We start from the raw sequence: 12,252 nt of genomic DNA on the forward strand, positions 1-12,252 counted from the left end.
TTTCAGCTGCAAGGACAAACATCGACTCGAAGTGAAAGAGTGTAAAGTAATTCTAAGAAAATAGTGTCCAGAGAAAAGTGGGTATAGCCTGCTTTTGTCAGTTACTTTTATCTGATGAAATAGACTTCAAGATAAAAAGGGTAACAAGAGACAAAGATGGTCATTTTATAATGATAAAGGGGACAATACATCAAGAAAACATAATACTTCTCAATATATATGCATCCAACTAGGGAGCAAAAAAATATATAAAGCAACTACTAACAGAACAAATGGGAGAAACTGCCCAAGCACAATAACAGTAGGGGACCTAAATAACCCATTGAGAGCTATGGATAGATCATCCAAACAGAAAATCAATAAGGAAATATCAGTCTTCAATGCCATATTGTACCAGATGGACCTAATTGACACTTAAAGACCCTTTCATCCCAGCACTCCAGATTATATATTCTCCAGAGCACATGGAACACTCTAAAGAATATACCATATGTTGGGCCACAAAACTAAAGATTAAACTTTCACATTTAAACATGTTAGAAAATATCACCCATAATTTTCCATTATTAACGAAATTTCCCCGATTAGGTGATACGGAATGAATTCTACTTCAGGACAAATGCTGGTATGAAAAATGTCCTGAGAACAATGAACTGTGTTACTCAAAATGAAAGGGGACTAAGATTTCCTATTAAATCAGTACTTTGGTTAATAAGTACTACATTCTGCCAATGGGCTGCCAATGTTCAAAAAATAAAATGAAACAAAAAATATTTAATATGGATCCACGCTAAATAAAAGACACTCTGTCTTTGATGGTTTAGAAAGCAGGGTGATACTGATCATCACTGATGGGCAACATCTTTCCATCAGACCAACATCCTCTGAACCTTTATACCCCAGCAGTGTAAGTACCTAATCTGTAGCATTCTGACATATATATTTTTATTAAAATAATTCAATAAAGTGTTTTTCTTGCAACACAAATCATGTTATTTTTTGGTTATAGTTCCAGTTTTTCTCTCTATTACTTTGATGCTTACCTAGGAACCTTCCATTTTAAGTCTGGGGGCATATTTTGCCTTTCCCAGTGAAATTATTTCACACAGGATGGAAAACTGACCTTGTGTTCTTTTGTTCCTTTCAATGTTATTCTTATATAAAATACTTTGGAATGAAGAATTTTTATTCTTTTTGCTATTTCAGAGTTATCTTATCTCTGGCTGTCTACTGATAAGTATCTTTCATTGTTAGTTTTAAAAATTGAGTAAATAAAAATTTAAGATTACATTCTTTCTCCATTATTTTTAACCAATGAAAGAAAGTAAAAGTGCACTAAAAAATAACTCAATATAGTTCTTTATGACCTAGGATATGCCAGGTTCTTTGCAAAGAACTTTTTTTTTTTTTTTAATCCCAGTTGATCCTTACTGGCAGATATTATAATCCTCATCTCCCTGATAATTTCCTATAATAGCTGCTCCAGCAGACATTTATTCATGAAGGGGCAGAAGAAACAAATATGAAATATTCAAGGAATGTGTTCTGGGTAATACAATCAGGGAAGCTTCCAGGGGCCATGAGGCATGTTTGAGTGCATGTTGCAATGTGAGGAGGACTTTCCTGCAGTTATTTTCATAATGTCAACTGGCACCCAACTGCCCTGCCCTGCATGGGACCACCTCAGGCTGAGCTTAATGGCCACCCTAAGGGGTGGGTGGAAGAGTGGAATTTATGGAAGAAAGAAAAATGTCCCATAAATATCCTCAAGGGAGGCTCTGACATTCAGAAAAGGGAGGCAAAAGCTGGGGTAGAACTCATGAAACAAAGGAACATTTCTCCCACCTCTTCCCAGTCACAGCAGGGTTGTTTCTTGTTTCAGTAATACACCCACCTCCATTCTTTCATTTGATTAGTTACTAACTGGCATCCATCTGTGTCAAGCCTGCAGATTACAGGCATGTGCCTACTCTGCTCCATCACAGGTAATGCGCGGGAAGAAAAACATGCCTTTTCTCTGCTTCCTGGGAGTGGACGCTTCTTAGTAAGATCTGAACAAGTAAACGTGAAATGAGCCAACTGTGCAAAATCAGGGGCTGTCACCTCCATGGAGGCTCAGTGCCCAGAGGATGTTTGCAAACAGGCTTGTAGGGCTGCTCTTTATGAACATTGTGTTATAAGTGCTAGGATAGGAATCTTGAGAAAAGAGATCAATCCCTAGAAAGCTGTCCAACTAAGATTACTACAGACCCAAGGGTCAACCTCCAGAGTCATCTCATGTATTCAAATAAAAAAATTCCTTCAAGCATGGGACAGACTAGTTTCTCAGACCCCATAGGGCTCAGGTGACCCACGCCTAAAATCCCCTTTTCAGTGACAGTGCTGTTCATCACGACGGCTCAGCCCCAATGCATTTGCACCTGGCTGCATTTCTTGCATTTGACTCCAATAGAGCAAAACAAAACACTTCTTACGGCTAAAAAAGAGATGGTTAGAAATTATTCTAAACCCCTGACCCCTGTGTTTACAGATGCACATAACAGAAGATTAAATCACTTTTCAAATGCTTTTAACTAATTAAATGGTGGCTTCTTTGAAACATCATTTATTAGTAAAGGTAAATTTGTTGTCATCACTTTTTAAATAACATTTTTTAATGTCCATGGTCCTTCCAGAAGATTAAAAATGGAGAAATCTTTTGTCCTCTGTAAAAAGAGGATTTTGGATATCAAGGTAGAGAGAGGGGGAGAGAATTATGAATTTAATTGTAGAAGTTCACTCTAAAAATTAGAGCACTACATTATAATGTATAATGAGGACAGCTTTTAACCATCAAAATCACACCACAATTCAGCAATCAGCAAAATGGAATTGCCGTTTCCAATCTTCACTCTTACTAATTATTAAGCGAATGTTGGTTCCACTGATGGAAGGGGATGTGTATCTAGCTACCCATTAGCAATATTCAGAGTCAAGGTCAGAGAGCAGAACTTGAGCACCTGCCAGGTATGAGTAGTCACACGCTGAGCAGGCACGTGGCACCTCAGGCACCCCCACCAGGATGAGGAAGATCACCCACCTGCCAAACCAGGTGCTCCTTGGCTCCGGGCGTCGCAGACAGGCAGACGCTCAGCACAATGGTGTGGGAGGAGGAGGTGAGCACACTGGCGATGATGGCATCTCTCATGTTGAAGGGAAGCATGGTGTAGACCACGAAGATGATAAAGAGGAAGAATGACACCTGCAGGTGGATAAGAACCATGAGTCACAGAGAATTCCGATTCTCAAGTGCTTCTGCTCTTGTTCCCATTAAAGGCTACATAAAACAACATGAATAGCACTAATTTAAGAATACTGGATCACAAAATCAAACAGCGTTACTGAATTACAATACTGGATTACAATAAAGGACTAACTACTCTATGAGTGAAAAATCATTCTTTTGCAAAAATTGGGAATTTCCAGCTTTGGCATCCAAACTATGGCAAGCCTTAGTTTAGTCTGAGTACTTTATGGGTATGGATGCAAAACTGGTCATCAATGTTCAGGTTTGGTATGTGAGCTTTGGAATGCACATCTGGATCTGTTAAGTTATCTATGACATGGATTCAGGAGACCAGGGAGGATGGATAGGTGCCTTCTGGGAGAGTTAGTGAAAGTATATGGATGCAAAGAGTATAAACATGTATAAAACTGTTTAAAGAAGGCTTAGCTGTTGTGAAAAGTTAAACATAGAATTATCATGTGACCCAGCAATTCCATTCCTAAGTATATACCCTAAAAAACTAAATATAGGTCCTCAAACAAATGCATGTACACACATATTCATAACAGCACTAATCAGAATAGTCAAAGGTGGGAACAACACAAGTATCCAACAACAGATGAATGGGTAAACTGCATGTAGTATATCCACACAATAGGCTACTATTCAGACATAAAAAGAATGTACTGATACATGCTACAATGTGGATGAACTGCAAAAATATTCTGCTATATGATCAAAGCTAGGACAATAGATCCCATATTATAATTCCATTTATATTAAATATCCAAAAATAATAATCTTATAGAGACAGACTGCAGATCGGTGGTTTCCAGGGGCTAGAAAAGGGGATATGGAAAGTGCTTAATAGGTACAGGGAGTCTTTTGGGGGTGATGACAAACATTTTGGAACTACACAGAGGTGATGGCTGCACAGCATTTTGAATGCACTAAATGCCACTAAATTCTTCCCTTTAAAATGACTAATTTATGTTATGTGAATGTCATCTAAAAAAAATCAATATGGAACAATTTAAAGAAAGGTTTGGAATGGAACAGAAAATGGATTAGTAGGCAATGAAACAGGCCATTTTCATTATAAATGAAGCATAAAGAAAAGAACATAGAATGGATAAAAAGGTAATAAATAAAGTAGAAAAAGGACTGTAGTCAGGGACCTCTGGAAGGTGGCATTTGGTGAGCTTCGTGACATAGCTCTTCGCTCAAAAACCAAGAGAGGCTAAGGGAAGAGCTTGCCCACATTCAGAGCGTGATCCGTGTTACTTTAAGGGATTGAACACTAGCACAGCAGAAAAAACATGTGCAACATTGCCCCAGCTGCTCTGAGGGCCAGGGTATGTGTTCATGAGAAGGAGAGGCCAAAAGCTCTGCTTCTAGCGGATGTAGAGAGGGTTATGTAGGTAGATATTAGGCTTGTCTTCCCTCCTGCATACTCACGGGACTCTGTACCACATATTACAATCAAAAAGTAACCAACTAGACAGATTCTGTCAAGAAGGGTTCCTCAGGCTCAGTACTACTGACACTTGTGGCTGCGGAATTCTTGTTGGGCACCTTTCCGTGCAATGTAAGATGTGTAGCAGCATTCCTGGCTTCTGCCCATTAGATACGAGGGAGCCCCCACTCCCTTTAAAGTTGTGACAATTGGAAATCCCTAATATCCAACAACTATAAAGAAAATATTTTTAATTAAGATACTGTTACATCTATCTACACATAGCATTTATGCAAAATCCTTATATCCAAAAGAGGTATTAAATGAATACTTTCAGGGTATCAGAATTCGTAATCAATTACAAAAGGAAACCTCTATTTTATAACTATATTATTTTTTCTAATGTAAAAAGCTTGAACACTTCTTTGAACTTATCAGAAGTTTGAACAGCCTAATTTTGGACAGCCAGAAACCTCTAACATTACTTCAAATAGTATACAATTGTGCGAACATTGTGAGTATGCAGAAGGCTTATCTACCATAACCAAATGGAGAACAGACATTTGGTTTTCCAGATACCATTGCTCCTGCTAAGTGTTCCTTTTTGATGACAAAATGAATTTTTAAAGGCCAATTAAACAAGTCACATTAAATTAAGTTTTAGATTTCAGCGGCAACATTTTGGAAGCTCAGCGGAGTACTATTCCACAGGATGGATGGAGAGGAAGAAAGTCAAGTGCAGTTTCAAGTCCCACAGGGGAATGTTCTTCACTTCTCATTAATCCCAGAGGGTTCTATTTATTTTCCAGCCTGCTTTCCAAAGCAACTTCAAATAGGGCCATATGTAAAACCAAAATGGATTTGGCACATCTAACGAATGTGTGGGTAAAAAGCTCCAAAAAGTTGAATGCAGTCACTTGGGTTTCCACGTTACCATGGGGATATTTCTGTGACTGAGATTCCCTGTGATGAATCTCTGTCCAGAGGATGGAGAGAGAGGAGCCACTGCTCCGATTACTGGGACCCTGCACAGAAACTCAGATTAGCACAATAACTGAAGACGTAGCACTAATCCCAATAAGACAGTTTTAAGTATTTCTCTTTACTCTAGTCCAGTCAGCATTTGTGTTTTGCAAGGCGTATTTATCTTCCCACAGATCTACTCCACAAGTTTTAAATCAACTAAAAGCCTCTCCTTTATGACCTTAAACCCGTTCTTCTTGCAGCATAACTCAATTCTGCCCATGATATATCTCCAATGGCAAACAACCCAGGTGCAAATTTTTGAAATCTCCTGTGACAATTTTTCTTTGCATCCACACTCAAAAATAATGTCTTCTTACTTTCGGATTCCATCCTACTTCCACCAGGCTGGCTCATTACCTTTCCATTTGTTATGATATGCTTCCAACATGAGTTGCATTACCTTACTGCTCCCACCATTCTTCCAGGACAAAAAGAAAAAGCATGCTTCCACATTTTCTCTCACTCCTTGTCCCCGTCCCCCAATAGGGACACCACAGTGTGCATCTTTCCTTGTTTTTGTTTTTGCTCATTCCACTCCATTCTTTATGCTTCTGCTAATCATTAGGACTCTTAAGGAAATATTTCTAGCTTTCTTCCTTCCAGTACATGGCACAGTTGCACTTCAGCTTTTTTTTTTTTTTCATTTAAGTCAAGCCAGATGACTTGCTTTGACAAATGAAACATGAGCTGAGTTGAAGTATGTGTCCATTTTGGAGGGAAATTTTCAAAGCTAGTGTACAACTTGACAATTCCTGTTCCCTCTCTGGCAGTCATGGAAGCATGACATTGGAGCATCTCTGAGCCTTGGTATCAAGTGAGGAGCAGAGTTCCTTGGCTGACCTGCATACACCTGTGGTCATGAGTGAGCCATAGCTCTTTGGGGCAATAAGCCCCTGGGTCCAAAAGCACAGCTCAGATAACACACACACACACACACACACAAAGTTTTGTTGATAAAATAAATAGGATGCTTTCATGCGCATGACCATAGCTTACTTTTACCACTGAACTATATACCATGGGTATCTTTCCAAGTCTATAGATGTGAATATACTATTTATTTTTATCAGCTGCAAAGTATTGCATAGTAATGGGTGAGCCAATTACTCCAGCATTTTCTTACTGATGACCATTCATGGCATGATAGGAACCCCATATCCAGCTGCTGCAGTCATACTCTCACTAATTCCCCTTTCTCCAGCATTCTCCTTTCTCTAAACCAGCAACAAACAACTGCCAGATTTGTGATTCTGAATGCACAGGTCTAGTCAGTTCCTTCCTCAGATGAACATTTCCTCTGGCTTACCCCTGTGCTCTGAAGACTTCCATCAGAGGGTTCTTACAATCACAGAGTCAAGTGGAAATCACATGGCCCAGAGGTAAAGACTCTCTCCAAACTGACTTCTTTTTCCTTCTCTGTCAGTTCTGGAAGAATCCTCTGCTCTAGTCAACCCAGGTCAGTCCCTTGTCTTGAGCATGGGGGTGCTCACCTGTAGGTCTGAAATTTCCTACTATCAGAACATCCTCTATCATTCATCTAGTCCTTGTCACCTGCCTTACTTATTCACAGAAATTATAGCTCTTTATTTGTTAATTTTCTTTCTCCATATGGTAAAGGCCAACGACCTCTTGAGGGCAGACTTGATTCACTTATAGCAAAGACCCCAATGCCTAGGACAGTGCCTGGTGCATAGTAGGTGCTTCATATTTGATGTCTTCATGAAAAACTATTACACATTCCAATATGACTCAAGTCATATCAAGTCTACTAACATCTACTCACTAAGTCACTAAATACATCAATAAAAGCATTTTACCATTCTCCTTGGTCCAATTCACCTTGCCATTAACTATAGCCATGTTGAGTTTCAAATGATCATTTAACTTCTTCACAGAAAGTAGTCACTGCTCTGTGGTTAGCAGAGAATAAGAGTGTTTCTCTGGGATGAAAAGTCTCATCATAATAATGAGGTTCTGAGCTGAACTTTTAGAAGGAGGATCAGAATTGTGCAACTGAACAGAATGCACTGAAGGGATACTCTGATCCGTCCGTTCAGAGGAAGACTGGAAAGAGCAGAGGAAAGGGAGCACCAGATGCTTCAATGACTTCCTGACTTCTTCAGAGTCTGATGTCAAGTGTATGAGCTTCTTATAGCTGCTGTAACAAAGTACCACAAACTAAATGACTTAAGACAACACAAATTTATTCTCTCACAATTCTAGAGGCTAAAAATTTGAAATGTAGGTGTCAGGAGGGTTGGCTCCTTCTGGTGGCTCTGAGAGAGGGTCTGTTACATGCTTCTCTTCTAGTGTATTCTGGTAGCTTCCAGCAATCATGGGCATCCTTTGACCTTTAGCTGCCTCACTCCTTTCTCTGCCTCCATCTTCACATGGCCTTGTTCCCTGTGTATCTGTGCCTTTCCATGACCTCCTGTCTGTGTCTCTCTGTCCAAATGCCCTTCTTAAAAAAGCACGGGTCATTGGATTTAGGACCCATCCTAATTCAGTATGACCTCATCTTCACTAGTTACATCTACAAAGGCCTATTTCCAAATAAGGTCACATTCACAAGGACTGAGGTTAGGAGTTCAACATATTTGGGGGACAATTAATTTAACCCATATTATCAAGTGTATGCTGTAGCTCAAACTAGACCTCAAGTACTTTCTATCTACTTCACACCCCATGTTCCATTCCCCCATCAGAGATGAAGAGTGTGACCACAATATCCAGGTTATTTAGGTTATGAATCCAACAGAATTGAATAAAAGTAATTTTTAAACAGAAAATCATATTGAACAAGGAGAGATGAGGTACAGCTTAAGCAAGGGAAACAGACACAGGCATGAGTGCTAACTTGTCACATATCTGGTCTATTACAATCCCACTCCTGTCTCAGGCCTCTCTCCAAGGTTCACATTTCTTTCAGACTTCGATGACAAATGAAAAAGTTCCCAGACATGCCAACAGTAGTTTTAAAGACAGAGCTTTTGGTTTCTTCTTTCAACTGTCCTAATGAGGCTTTACTCTCTAGTCCACCCTCCTACAATGACGAAACAAGCATAAGCAGCAAGACAATCAGGATAAATTATGTAAATTGCCAGGGTGCTCTTGAGAAATGCACACGTACATCAGAGAAACATCTTCTATTTTTATGCTAATAATGTTAAGGGAAATAACACCCCAGTGAACACATGAGCTTATTTTATAGCCAAAAGCAGAGAGCTACTCAATATTTTTCTCTCCAACAAACCACTGAAAAATCAGAAACATAGTAATTAAAGTAGTGGCTTAATCTTCAAAGATGTAACTTTACTAAAAACTGTAGAAAGTATACCTTTCTAGTATAAAGAGCAGTTCTTTTAACATTATATCTCATTGTTGTTTTAGAATATAACTAGAAATACCAAAATTTAGTAAAATTATTAGAAAAATTTTAGTAAACATATTTGGAAGAAAATAGAATTTTTTACTATATTTAACTGAGCATTCTGAAAGGTAAGTTCTAAATTCAAAATGAAAATGTTTTCTTTGGATGCTATTTCCATCTCAAAGGATTGATGACCAAGAATATGTATAGCATTTACTAATTAGGATAATTTAAGTAACTTTAGCCAAAAATGTGCTTTAACTTTTCAAAAAACAAAATATACAAAATGATATTTACCTCCTCACATAGAGTAGTTATTTTCTTGTCTTGTTCCTTGATCATGCTTCACATAAGAATTACTCTGAGCCACTATTACATTTTTGAGTACAAATATCACAACTGTGTAAAACAGTCTTTCTTTTATTTAATCAGGAACCTTCAGTCATACCAATGTTTAGTGCTAAACATTGGTAAGGCTTTTTTGAGTGTTTCTTTATGATTACCCTCTTTTTCAAGTTTAACTTCTTTCCCTTTCTCCTCTTTCTTTCCTCAGGTAGTCCCAATAGGGAGGTGTATTTATCTCTATATTATCTATATGTCTTTATCTGTACCTATATATGTATTTATATACTCTATCTGCATCTATATCCTTATCCATATCTATCTATACATACATATAAATACAAACATCATATATACATGTAAAATGTATGCACGCACATGTGTGTACAGACTTTGGTGAATCCACTGGAATTTCATCCAACACCAGCTGTGGAATTTGGTTGAGAAGCCACCTCTTCCCAGGTCAAAGGCAGGGGCTTAACCACCAGAACAAATTAAGGGAAAGGATGGACTGTGTCTCTGGATCTATGACTCAGGTAGAATTCAGCAGTTAAGGTCATGGATGCTTCCAGACATTTCTGGAACTTACTCAGGTTCCATTTTCTTTTCAATCACTCTGGCTGCCGTAGGCTTCACAGGAGTTCACATGGGGCTGCAGGCTGAGTCTATCAGCTCAGTTCTAACATCTAATTCCTAATTTCATGCTCATGGACCATAGTGGATTACATGGGCACTGGAGCCAAACTGTTGTTAATATTATTTACCGGAAAGGATTAACAGAGACCTGGTGGCCAAACAGGCATGGAATATGTGGGTGCAATTCTCATCATGGATATTTTATCTCCCCAACCTCCATCCCCTGTCCCTCTAGTAATCTTTCCCATCTCCCTTAATAAAACATCTAGTCCCCACACCTAGGAACTATTCTTAATCCTTTTCTCTTCCTCATTCTCTCCATCCCTAAAGAACATCCTTAATCCATCTAATGCCAGCCCAACTCATATAGTCATCCCTGGATTCCTGCAACAGCATCCTAAGCAGCCTCTCTGCTGACACTAGTGTCCCCTGGCATGAATTTTCCATGCATAAGTCAAAGTGCTCTTTGTTCTAAATTGAGACACAGCTGACATATAACATTGTGTGAGTTTAAGGTGTCCAACATATTGATTTGAAGCATTTATATATTGTTATATGATTATCACTTCTGGGTAAGGGAATGAAAACAGGATATCTAAAGACATGTGCACCTCTGTGTTCATGCAGTATTATTCCCAATAGTTGAGATATGGAAACAACACACACACACACACACACACACACACACACACACACGAATATTGTTTGGCCAAAAGAAAGAAGGAAATCCTGCCATCGTAACAACATGGGTGAATAAAAGCATTATGCTAAGTGAGATAAGTCAGACAGAAAAAGACAAATATTATATGGCATCACTCGTATGTGGAATCTAAAAAAACCAAACTCATTGAAAGAGAGTAGATGGTGGTTACCAGGGGCTAGGGGTGTGGGGTAAGTGGAGAGATGTTGGTCAAAGGGTACAAACTTCCCATTATAAGACGATTAAGTCCTGGGGATCTAATGTACAGCAAGGGGACTACAGTTAACAATATTTTACTATATAACTCAAAGCTGCTTAGGAACAGATCTTAAATGTTCTCACCACAAAAAATTAAATGATAATCATGGGACATGATGGAGGTATTAGCTAATGCTAAGGTGATAACAAAGTAATATTTTAAAACATTAAATTGGATCATGTCATTCATGTTTGTATCCCATTATTGGCTTCCTATAACATTGAGAAAAAAATTCAAAGTCTTTATCATGCTGATTACAGTCCCTCATGATCTGGTCCTGGCTGACATTGTCTCTAATCTCATATCTCACCAATTCACATAACCCTATTCATATTCCTTTCATACTGACCTTCTTGCTATCCCTTGAGTGACCTCAGGACATTGGCACTGGTTATTCTTCTGCCCTAAATATTATTTCTCTCACCTTTCTGTGGCTGGCTTCTTATCATTAAGGGCCCATAACTCAAGCACTACTTCCACAGAGAAGTGAGTCCCACTGATCTCCCATTCATTCTAGCTAGTCACCCTGCTTTAAATTTTTCATAGCATTATTGGAATTAGATGGTTTATTTTTATATTTTTCTAATTTTTTATTTTCTATCTTTCCCCATGTAGGCTCCATGTTGACAAGGACTATGTATGGACCTGAGAATAATATGGCACATAAAAGTTTCACACACTGTTTTCCATGTGATCATTACCCTATTCTTATTATTTCCATTTTACAGATCAGGAACATTTGCTTCAGAGGAGGGAACTAAATTGTCATCAAATACTCTCTTATTCAATATCTGAATAGCTCAAGTAGAACCCTACCTTTCTTACTATGAAAAACATACTTAGAAATTCTTGGAAGTTTACTCTATACTATTTCAAAACATCCTTTATGACCATAATTCAGGATATAAACTCAAGGACACCTTGATGATTCAGTAATTGAAAAGATTTTATTTTTCTTCCCCAGTTATCTTTAGTCAACATATCAACTCCTTCTGTATCAAAGTTAAAAACATTTCTTTAAATATTATATTATTAAGCAAAAGAATACGTATTATGTTCTTTAATGGAAAGCCAGGGCTCCAAAAGACTAATGATGAAACATGAATCACTGGGTACCTTTCATTCTACCTCTGAAAATGTTATTCAGAGTTAGAGAGATTAATGATGAAAATGTTATGCAGAGCTAAAAGTAAAACAA

The 12,252-nt window shown here is 38.2% G+C and overlaps 1 protein-coding gene across 1 annotated transcript in view; it reads right to left on the reverse strand.

Annotated features, from left to right (window-relative positions):
• Positions 1-12,252, reverse strand: part of ADCY2 (adenylate cyclase 2) — a 378,366-nt gene that overhangs the window by 258,279 nt on the left and 107,835 nt on the right. The window contains exon 3 of the mRNA XM_090276238.1: positions 3,080-3,241. Coding sequence (XP_090132364.1) covers positions 3,080-3,241 — 162 coding nt within the window. The remainder of the gene's footprint in view (positions 1-3,079; positions 3,242-12,252) is intronic.

This window comes from Furipterus horrens, unplaced genomic scaffold, assembly GCF_987537825.1.
Source record: "Furipterus horrens unplaced genomic scaffold, mFurHor1.1.pri manual_scaffold_5, whole genome shotgun sequence".
NCBI lineage: Eukaryota > Metazoa > Chordata > Mammalia > Chiroptera > Furipteridae > Furipterus > Furipterus horrens.